The sequence below is a fragment of the Schistocerca serialis genome, chromosome 2 (assembly GCF_023864345.2).
Source record: "Schistocerca serialis cubense isolate TAMUIC-IGC-003099 chromosome 2, iqSchSeri2.2, whole genome shotgun sequence".
In the NCBI taxonomy this organism is placed as follows: Eukaryota; Metazoa; Arthropoda; class Insecta; order Orthoptera; family Acrididae; genus Schistocerca; species Schistocerca serialis.
This window is the reverse complement of record NC_064639.1, coordinates 907,662,500-907,674,546: the sequence shown is the minus strand read 5'-3', so window position 1 is coordinate 907,674,546 and position 12,047 is coordinate 907,662,500. Positions and strand designations below refer to the sequence as shown.

The 12,047-nt window shown below is 40.2% G+C and overlaps 1 protein-coding gene across 1 annotated transcript in view; it reads left to right on the top strand.

The window, feature by feature from the left end:
* LOC126458261 (esterase E4-like) overlaps window positions 1-12,047 on the top strand; it is a 108,682-nt gene that overhangs the window by 86,162 nt on the left and 10,473 nt on the right. The window contains exon 9 of the mRNA XM_050095186.1: window positions 1,505-1,637. Coding sequence (XP_049951143.1) covers window positions 1,505-1,637 — 133 coding nt within the window. The remainder of the gene's footprint in view (window positions 1-1,504; window positions 1,638-12,047) is intronic.

The following is a 12,047-nucleotide window of genomic DNA, read 5'->3' as shown; positions in this document are numbered from 1 at the left end:
CAACTCAGTGTGTCATCTTTATGGTGAGTAGCAATTTGTCCTTCTCCTAATATTGCTGTTAACCAGAACTAAATACGCACAGGAGCACTTCACAGTTGATGAAAACAAGTTCATGTCTGTTGATCAGTTCATGTACCTGGGAAAGTATAGTTGTTATGATCAGATACGCATAAAGGTAAATGAAAGAATTTCTGCTGGCTCCAGATGTCAATGTGCTCTCAGAGATATGTTTAGATCAGAAGCCACATCACTTTCTGTGAAAATGAAGATCTACAATCCCACCATTTGCCAACTTGCCCTCTGTAGTTCAGGAAGCTGGACAGTAACTAAAAGGGAGATATACAAGTTTGTGACACTTGAAAGAAAGCAATGAGAAGAAACTGGGCCCCAGTAAGAGAGAGATATACTTGGTAAGCAAGAAAGAATAATGAAATGTATGAGCTCATGAACCACCCCAAAGTTTTACAGTATCAAAAGAGGACACAACTCCAGTGGGCAGCTCACATAATCTGTATGCTGGAGATCCAACTTCCTAAGCAAGCTTTCATTGCCCACATTACAACAGAAAGACCACATGTTAGACCAAGAAACAGATGGTAAGGTAACATAAGGATGGATGTGGAAGCTTTGAATGTAATCAGCTGAGAGGAAACACCAACAGTCAGAATACAGTGGAGACTGATTGCTGATGCAGTACATACTCTACAGTGCTGGTAACTGATGGACAAGCAACGCACCTATTTGTGTAGTAATGGTGTTATGCAGTCTCCTAAAATTATCTATGGCTATTTATAGAGAGCATGGCCAAAGAGAAATACATAAAGTTTCTGGTTACGTACCTTAAGTTATTGATGTTTTGTTTTATTTCATGAGATAACACACTGTTGCGGAGAGAATAACTCCTCCTTATATGGAAATGAAATGTGGATGATAAGCACCACAGAGGAGAGAAGAGCTGAAGATTTTGAAATTAGACATTCTAGAGGAATGATAACCATCAAAGGGTAGAGTGGGTAACTAATGAAGATGTACTTTATCCAATTGGAGAGTAAATAGATCTTTGGCACAACTTGACTAAAAGAAGTAATATATTGACACTATAGATCCTGAAGCACCAAGGGACAATTATTTGCTAATGGAGGGAAGGGCATGTGTGAGTGTTTAGGGGAAAGTGGATCAAAAGTTTTAGAGGGAGGCCAAGACCTGAATACAATAAATAGGATTGAGGGATGTACGTTGCAGTACTTATGCAAAGATGAGAGAATGCATCACACAGTCTTTGAACTGAACACCTCAATGATTTCACAGCTTTCGTGAAAGTGCCTGAAGCAGAAAATGTATGAAGTGTCATAAATGTTGTTAATGGAAATTCGTTTTCTACCAGGCATGACTTTATTCAGGCATATAATTTTTATCTTATAGTAATACAAAAATAATTGTGCATTTCTTCTTGCAAAATACATTTATTATTTATGTTCTGTTTTTTTTTTTTTTTTTTGTAAAGGTGTTTCACATACTGATGACCTCTTGTACTTATTCTACACTTCAACAATTTTCCCGGAATTTGTTGAAGCTGATCCAGAATATACAACAGTGAAAAGAATGACAAAGATGTGGGCAAATTTTGTAAAAACAGGGTAAGTTTCATGTCAGTATTGTTAATGGGTGATAGCCTTAATTAAATTAGAAATTTTTTATGTACAAATAAATTTGATCAGACTATTTTTGTGCAATTACCTTGAACCAACACCCATTTTTCTATTTAGTACAATTACCTTGAACCAACACCCATTTTTCTATTTATGAGTTTTCTGCAAAATTTTAAATCATCTTATGCCAAGACCAAGAGTCAACTAAAAATCATTAAACCAAGTAAAAGATTATAACAAAACTGATTCATTTATTTAAACATGACTCCTACATGAGGAGAATCCTAAGGGATGCAGGAGGGAAAAAAAGTAAAAGATGAAAAATTTTAAAATCATCAGATTCATAGAAAATTGTAAAAGTGCTTTGAATAGTGAGACTATCCCCCCCCCCCCCAAATCTCTCTCTCCCTCTCTCTCTCTCTTTCTCCCCCCCCCCCCCCCCCCACACACACACACACATCTTCATGTGAAGTAGTTGTTTGTTTAGGTGTAAGCTACTTGAGCATGGAAGTATACTTCCCACATAAAAGATTATTATTTTATTCTCCAGTAATCTCCAAAATGTAGCTGAATATTGTTAGACAGAAGAAGAAGATGAATCGCCACTTGTGCATTTCTTGTTTGATAAACTCATTCTTGCACAATATAGTGGTCATTGGAAAGAAATACTTAAAAACTCTAATGAAGCTACTTATTTTTATCACCATGGTGTGGTACAAGCGTTATAGACAAACATTGGCTTCAGTGTCTTTGTGAGGCACATTTTCATATTTACAACTGAAACACTCCATTGCAAATTTCAAATTTGTAGTTGTCATTTATTTTCTTCCAAAATCATGTTTGCAAAACTCCAAGTTGACATCTTCACAACCACAGCTTGAAAATATACATTGTAATAAAAGAAATTAAAAAAAAAAACACTTATAATATGTGAAAGATTGAACTTATGTATACATTTGGACAACAAGTGATTAACTGTACCTACAGTAGGCATACTTCTGATTTATTTATAGTTCTGTGTTTGGTGTCAGAATATTCTCGAAAATCAAACTTATCTAAATGTACTAGTGGTATTCTGATGCCCACTGGCCTACACAATATCCTTGTCCATCCCTACTCCACCACTGCTCCCAACCCCTTGCCTCATGTGTCATATTCCTGCAATAGAACTAAAGGTGAGACCTGTCCCCTACATCCTCCCACCACCTACTCCAGTCCAGTCACAAGCATCAGCTGCATTCTACATAGACATGACAACCAACAGGCTGAATGGCCACCAACACTACCTCTCCCTTCCCTGTTCCAACCTACTCCTCACCCACATAACCCAGATTGTTTCTCCCATCAGTCCTCACAGTCTGCCTCAGTGGCCAGAGATAGTGGTTATGTGTGTATGAGTTGTGTTTGCATGAATGTGTTTGTGTTTCCTGTGTTGGAGCAATGCCATTTGACCAAATGTTCACATGTATAGCAGTCTTTTTGTTGGCCTGTCTGTGACTCAACATTTCCTCTATATGGTGAGTAGCAGTCTTTCATAATGTTGTCTTTTTATCTTTCTTTATTTGAAAATGAGTAATACAGCAATGAATCTTCATTGGAAAATATTATACTTATGTGTTTTGCTTGACAAAAAACCAAATAGAATACTTTTGTTAGTCATAACCAACAATAAATTACAAAACTGTATAGCAAAGTATATTAGAAAATGTAGATCACCTTCTTATCCAATGGCACTGCCTACTCCCTGATACATTTCAAGCAGCCTCCAAAACAAGAAAACAATTGCTCCACTACATTTCAGGCTGAGAAAGTCTAGCCTTACATAAACAGGAAGGTCTCAACTTGGCCAACTGATTAGGTTCATATTTGGCAGGTTACTTGTATGCCCCCTCCCTCAACGGGAGGTGCAGCACTTCAGTATATGACCAACATGGATTTTATTCTTGCTCCATGAATATCTTCGGCAAGGAATTTCAAAGCAGGGTAACATTTGTCAAAAGTATGTAACGAGATATGTCTCACACAAGGAGGCAGCAAATATCGAAGATATGCAGACATTGGCAGCACTGTCCAGCATGCAGATGGCATCATTTATTAGCAGTTTTAATTGTGTTTACATGATCAACACAAACCAAACAAGATGTGAGTTTCAGATGGAGCTCCGATGTGTTATCGCATAAGGGAGAAAAACAAACCCTTGCTGTGGTTGGGTGTATACGTAAAATAACACATTTGTACACAGTGCAATATTCCATCACAGCATCTGCAAAATTTTATAAATGAGCATAAGGGTAAAACTCAAAATTGGTTATTATGTTTTTAATATTAACCTAAAACAAGTGAATGGTTCCACCATTCTCAGTTACTACTCAAATATTGGCCATGAAAGCCTGCAATGTGTGGATTTTTGGCTCTGAGCACTATGCGACTTAACTTTTGAGTCATCAGTTGCCTAGAACTTAGAACTAATTAAACCTAACTAACCTAAGGACATCACACACATCCATGCCCGAGGCAGGATTCGAACCTGCAACCGTAGCGGTCGCTCGGTTCCAGACTGTAGCGCCTAGAACCGCAGGGCCATTCCGGCCGGCTGTGGATTTTTCTGTTTGATTTGTGCAGTTCAAATATACGAAATAAAAGATAGTTTAGTCAAAGTCTTACACATATATATTAAATAGGTACAGAAAAAATAAATATAACAATGACTGCAGCACTGATTAAAAAGTTTTAGTAAACAAATATTGTGCCAATGATAAGTTGAATCTGGTTCAAAATCAGTCAGTTAAGCAAAACATCTAAGAGGCTATGTGCCTTGCACTCTGAATACAGAAATAAATTTCATAATAGCTCATGAACATAATGTTTCCTTACATACCAAGAATTTCTGTTTTCTTAAACAACAAGAATTCTTGGGAGTACTGTGTAATGTATAAATAAATAATACTTGCTGAATAATTTCCTTAACACTGGGCTTTGTATACAACTTTTGAAATATTCGAGATATTTCCAGTTGATTCCATTGAACTTCCATTTTTAAACTCCAACTCTTCCATATTTCCGAAGTAGCAACTGCACTGACACTAGCATGTGAGGCTATTTTTCAGTTATCTCCTGAGTGTAAATTTGCATATGTATATCCTTATATCCTCCACAGTGCATATTGGAGGGTACATTGAACCAATGTTAGGGATTCCCTGCCCTTTGCCATTTGTACATTGGTTGACGGAAAAAATGACTGTCTGTATGCCTCTGTATGTGCCCGTATCTCTCTAATCTTATTCTCGTGATCCATACATGATTTATGCAGGGGGGCAATAGAATGGTCACACAACATTCTTTGAACACAGGTTCTCTAAATTTACAAAACAGGGTTTCGCAAGAGCTATGTCGCATTTTTTCCGACGATTTCCAGTCAAGTTATGTTACACTTCCATATGGGATATACCATTGTACGACTAACTTATCAGTTCATTTCTGAAATCATTACATGTCTATTTTCATGCCTACATCATAAGACCTCCAGATGCTATAACAACAATCTACAATTTGTCACACTAGTGTCTTGCATGCAATTTCATACAAACTGCACATCTACAGAACCTTCCCAAGAAATGTAACTTCCATTTGACATCTTTACTACTGATTTTAAGTAACCAAGCCATTTTGTACTGTTTCTTATTATTACCCTTAACACATACCACGTGACTTGCTCAAGATGGTCACCACCAGTCTTGGTATTGGATACTATCAGGTTCCATTTCCTTTTCGTTTTTGTTACAGGCATTATCTTGTATTTTGCACATTTAATGAGAGCTGCATTCATTACACCAAGCAGAAAATTTGTTAGTCTTTCTGCCTTTTCTTGCACTCACCTAGTGATGCTACTTTCCTGCAGGCAATGTTGAAGTACGAAACGGGTGGTTTCTACTGATTTCAACTGCTGTCGTGTGGTGAGCTGGCTTTTAATGCTGCACCCATGCACTAAGATCAGGTAGCTAGCTCAGACAATGGTAATTAATCAAACACATGATTACATGATAATATATTTATGGACAACAGTTGCTACAATAAAAAACTCACAGAGGTATTGTCTGAAATGTTCAACTATTGATCCTGAAGGATGTACACTCCTCAGTGATTGAGCCTTACGTGGTCTGGCAATTGTGGGGAGACAAAGGATGTGTGTCCAGCTGAACATGCAAATTACATCTCAACTCGTGAGGCCTGTTTAATTTGCTGACATAATGGGATGGGGCAAATAATTGGCAGCTGTTCAGATTTGAAAATGCATCACTAGGGAGCATGCATTCCACTCAGCCCATGTGTTCTGTGGCTGACAGAATCTGCAATCGGCATAAACATACACAGGGCATGGAGGTCTAGCTCACACTGTCTTTCACTTTTGTCTTCTCTGCACCCATGGACGCTGCACCACTGCCAAAGGTTGGCCTAACAGGGAAATCTAATCTTGTGTGTGAACACTGGAGCTCCATGGTTGACGTGATTTCTGTGGTACAGCTGCCACATGGATTCCCCCTCGGAGAGTGGAGCTCTGTAGCTGCAAAAAGCAAAAGTGATCCATCTGTGGCCAGTATAAGTTTGGGCCTCCCATGTTTCGTGCTGATGTCAGCATGAGTGCATTGTCATTGCGCCGGTCAGCAGTGATAGGGCGGCAATGAGTGATGTCACATGTGGCTGGCTGGGTGTGCAGTGGGTGTGTCCACGTGGAGCCCACTAATGACAGCAGTGACAGGCACCACTGTCTGGGAGTGGTAGGTGATGATGTGTGGCTGGAAATGTGCGGTCCCAAGTAGGGTGCCCTAGGTGTTGGATGTACGATGTCTATGCACAACATGCATGCTGCACTCAAAAATTAGCATGAACATATACACAGCCAGTGCCATGGCCAGTGGCGTAGTGTGGTTTTAAAGGTTGGGGAGACTCTACATTTATTATAGGGAGACAAAATAGTACAATAAACATTAATTTAAACAAGTGAAGCAAAATGCATCAAATAAAACAACAAAAACAACAACAACTACTATTACCACCACTACTACTACTACTGCTACTACTACTACCACTACCACTAATAATAATACCAAACATTCAACACAAACCAAAAGAAATTTTACCAGACAATAGATAACACACACATTAAAATAGACAATCCACCAAACATAACAGACATGGAACACTTCTGGAGCAACATATGGTCAAACCCGGCTCAACATAACAGACATGCATGGTGAATACAAGCAGAAACAGACACATATGAGATGATACCGCAAATGCCTGAAGTGATAATTTTGCAACATGAAGTCACCCGAGCAATTAATTCTATGCACAATTGGAAAGCCCCTGGAAAAGATAAAATAGCAAATTTCTGGCTAAAGAAGTTCACCTCAACACATTCACATCTAACTAAATTATTTAACAATATGGATATAATACAGGGAAACATTCCACGTGGGAAAAATATATCTAAAAACAATGATGATGTGACTTACCAAACGAAAGCACTGGCAGGTCGATAGACACACAAAGAAACACAAACATACACACAAAATTCAAGCTTTCGCAACCAACGGTTGCTTCATCAGGAAAGAGGGAAGGAGAGGGAAAGACGAAAGGATGTGGGTTTTAAGGGAGAGGGTAAGGAGTCATTCCAATCCCGGGAGCGGAAAGACTTACCTTAGAGGGAAAAAAGGACGGGTATACACTCGCACACACACCCATATCAAACCGCACATACACAGACACAAGCAGACATTTGTAAAGGCAAAGAGTTTCGGCAGAGATGTCAGTTGAGGCAGAAGTTCAGAGGCAAAGATGTTGTTCAAAGACAGGTGAGGTATGAGCGGCGGCAACTTGAAATTAGCGGAGGTTGAAGCCTGGCGGATAATGAGAAGAGAGGATATACTGAAGGGCAAGTTCTCATCTCTGGAGTTCTGACAGGTTGGTGTTAGTGGGAAGTATCCAGATAACCCGGACGGTGTAACACTGTGCCAAGATGTGCTGGCCGTGCACCAAGGCATGTTTAGCCACAATCCCATTTCTGATGTCCAGGCGGAGCTTCAAGGAATCCTCAGAACCTTAGGCCCCCTACAAAACCTTTCACCTGACTCCATCAACCTCCTGACCCCACTGACACCCCACACCCCTACCTTCTACCTTCTTCCTAAAATTCACAAACCCAATTGTCCCAGCCGTCCCATTGTAGCTGGTTACCAAGCCCCCACAGAACATATCTCTGCCTATGTAGATCAACACCTTCAACCCATTACATGCAGTCTCCCATCCTTCATCAAAGACACCAACCACTTTCTCGAACACCTGGAAACCTTACCCAATCTGTTACCCCCGGAAACCATCCTTGTAACCATTGATGCCACTTCCTTATACACAAATATTCCGCAAGTCCAGGGCCTCGCTACAATGGAGCACTTCCTTTCACGCCGATCACCTGCCACCCTACCTAAAACCTCTTTCCTCATTACCTTAGCCAGCTTCATCCTGACCCACAACTTCTTCACTTTTGAAGGCCAGACATACCAACAATTAAAGGGAACAGCCATGGGTACCAGGATGGGCCCCTCGTACACCAACCTATTCATGGGTTGCTTAGAGGAAGCCTTCTTGGTTACCCAGGCCTGCCAACCCAAAGTTTGGTACAGATTTATTGATGACATCTTCATGATCTGGACTCACAGTGAAGAAGAACTCCAGAATTTCCTCTCCAACCTCAACTCCTTTGGTTCCATGAGATTCACCTGCTCCTACTCCAAATCCCATGCCACTTTCCTTGACGTTGACCTCCATCTGTCCAATGGCCAGCTTCACACGTCTGTCCACATCAAACCCACCAACAAGCAACAGTACCTCCATTATGACAGCTGCCACTGACAGCTGCCACCCATTCCACATCCCTTCCCTACAGCCTAGGTCTTCGTGGCAAACGAATCTGCTCCAGTCCGGAATCCCTGAACCATTACACCAACAATCTGAAAACAGCTTTCGCATCCCGCAACTACCTCCTGACCTGGTACAGAAGCAAATAACCAGAGCCACTTCCTCATCCCCTCAAACCAAGAACCTCCCACAGAAGAACCACAAAAGTGCCCCACTTGTGACAGGATACTTTCCGGGACTGGATCAGACTCTGAATGTGGCTCTCCAGCAGGGATACGACTTCCTCAAATCCTGCACTGAAATGAGATCCATCCTTCATGAAATCCTCCCCACTCCACCAAGAGTGTCTTTCCGCCGTCCACCTAACCTTCGTAACTTCTTAGTTCATCCCTATGAAATCCCCAAACCACCTTCCCTACCCTCTGGCTCCTACCCTTGTAACCACCCCCGGTGTAAAACCTGTCCCATGCACCCTCCCACCACCACCTACTCCAGTCCTGTAAGCCGGAAGGTGTACACGATCAAAGGCAGAGCCACGTGTGAAAGCACCCATGTGATTTACCAACTGACCTGACTGCACTGTGAAGCTTTCTATGTGGGAATGACCAGCAACAAACTGTCCATTTGCATGAATGGACACAGGCAGACAGTGTTTGTTGGTAATGAGGATCACCCTGTGGCTAAACATGCCTTGGTGCACGGCCAGCACATCTTGGCACAGTGTTACACCATCTGGGTTATCTGGATACTTCCCACTAACACCAACCTGTCAGAACTCCGGAGATGGGAACTTGCCCATCAGTATATCCTCTCTTCTCATTATCTGCCAGGCCTCAACCTCCGCTAATTTCAAGTTGCCCTTGCTCATACCTCACCTGTCTTTGAACAACATCTTTGCCTCTGAACTTCTGCCTCGACTGACATCTCTGCTGAAACTCTTTGCCTTTACAAATGTCTGCTTGTGTCTGTGTATGTTCTGTTGGATATGGGTGTGTGTGCGTGTGTATACCTGTCCTTTTTTGCCCCCCCCCCAAGGTAAGTCTTTTCGCTCCCGGGATTGGAATGACTCCTTACCCACTCCCTTAAAACCCACATCCTTTCGTCTTTCCCTCTCCTTCCCTCTTTCCTGATGAAGCAACCGTTGGTTGCGAAAGCTTGAATTTTGTGTGTATGTTTGTATTTGTTTGTGTTTGTTTGTGTGTCTATCGACCTGCCAGCGCTTTCGTTTGGTAAGTCACATCATCTTTGTTTTTAGATATAAATATTTAACAGTTACATTGCAGACCCATTCACAGTCCCTGATACACTTACACAAGGAATAACTTACCTGAAACCTAAAGATCGAGCAGACACAGCAAACCCAGCAAAATATTGCCCCATAACATGCCTACCAACAATATACAAAATATTAACTTCAATTAATGACACATACAACACAGAACAAAATTATAAATGAAGAACAAAAAGGCTGTTGCAAAGGAGCATGAGGAAGTAAAGAGCAACTGATAATAGACGCAGAGGTGACATATCAAGCTAAAACTAAACAAAGGTCGCTACACTCTGCATACATTGATTACCAAAAAGCTTTTGATAGCGTACCCCACTCATGGTTACTACAAATATTGGAAATATACAAAGTAGATCCTAAATTGATACAGTTCCTAAACATAGTAATGAAACATTGGAAAACCACACTTAATATCCAAACAAATTCAAATAATATCATATCACAGCCAAGACAGACTAAGCGTGGAATATACCAAGGAGACTCATTAAGACCTTTCTGGTTCTGCCTTGCTCTGAACCCACTATCCAACATGCTAAATAATACAAATTATGGATATAATATTACTGGAACATACCAACACAAAATCACACATTTGCTATACATGGATGATCTAAAACTACTGGCAGCAACAAATCAACAACTCAACCAATTACTAAAGATAACAGAAGTATTCAGCAATGATATAAATATGGCGTATGGAACAGACATATGTAAGAAAAATAGCATATCAAGGGAAAACACACTAATCAAGAAGATTACATATTGGATAACCACAGCGACTGCATAGAAGTGATGGAAAAAACAGATGCCTATAAATATCTAGAATATGTACAAAAATAGGAATAGATAATACAAATATTAAAGAAGAACTAAAAGAAAAATATAGACAAAGATTAACAAAAATACTGAAAACAGAATTGACAGCAAGAAACAAGAGAAAATCTATAAATACTTATGCTATACCAGTATTGACCGACTCATTTGGAGTAGTGAAATGGAGTAACACAGACCTAGAAGCACTCAATACACTTACACGATCACAATGCCACAAATATAGAATACATCACATACATTCAGCAACAGAAAGATTCACATTAAGCAGAAAGGAAGGAGGAAGGGGATTTATCGACATAAAAAAACCTACATTATGGACAGGTAGGCAATTTAAGAAAATTCTTTATAGAATGAGCAGAAACTAGCAAAATACACAAAGCAATCATTCGTATAAATACGAGGGCTATCCACAAAGTACATTACGTTTTGGAATTAAAAATAAATAAAGTATTGGAATTTTTTTTTATTATATACAGATGAAAGCCACACTTAAATACTACTTTTCTACATAGTTGCCATTTAAATTAAGGCACTTATCATAGTGATGGACGAGCTTGGAAATTCCTTCGTCGTAAAATTCGGCCGCCTGCGCCTTCAACCACGTGGCGACTGTCTTTTGGGACAGAAAAGGTGTGATTTTTGTGGATTTCCCGGAAAGAGGCACTACAATAAACTCTCAAAGGTATTGCCAAAATCTGCACAACCTCAGAAGAGCAATACAAATGCCCGGGCCCACATGGCAAATGCCACTTGTGAAGTTCTCGAATCTTTTAAGTGGGAGTTGTTTCCTCATCCGCCGTACAGTCCCGACCTGGCACCGAGCGACTTCCACTTATTCCCAGCAATGAAGAAGTGGTTGGCTATGCAGCGTTTTGATGACGATGCACAGCTTCAAGAAGAGGTAACCACGTGGTTGGAGGCACAGGCGGCCGAATTTTACGATGAAGGAATTTCCAAGCTCGTCCATCGCTACGATAAGTGCCTTACTTTAAATGGCAACTATGTAGAAAAGTAGTATTTAAGTGTGGCTTTCATCTGTATATAATAAAAAAAATTTCCAATAATTTATTTATTTTTAATTCCAAAACGTAATGTACTTTGTGGATAGCCCTCATACATCGGCTACACCACTGCAATTTCATAACCACTTCTACAACCCTTTAGATCACATAACATCAACAGATATGAAGAAAGTAAATTGGAAAAAGAAAACACTACATGGCAAGCACCGGTATCATCTAACACAACTACACATCGATCAAGACGCATCCAACACATGGCTAAGAAAAGGCAATATATACAGTGAGATGGAAGGATTTATGATTGTAATACAGGATCAAACAATAAACACCAGATATTAC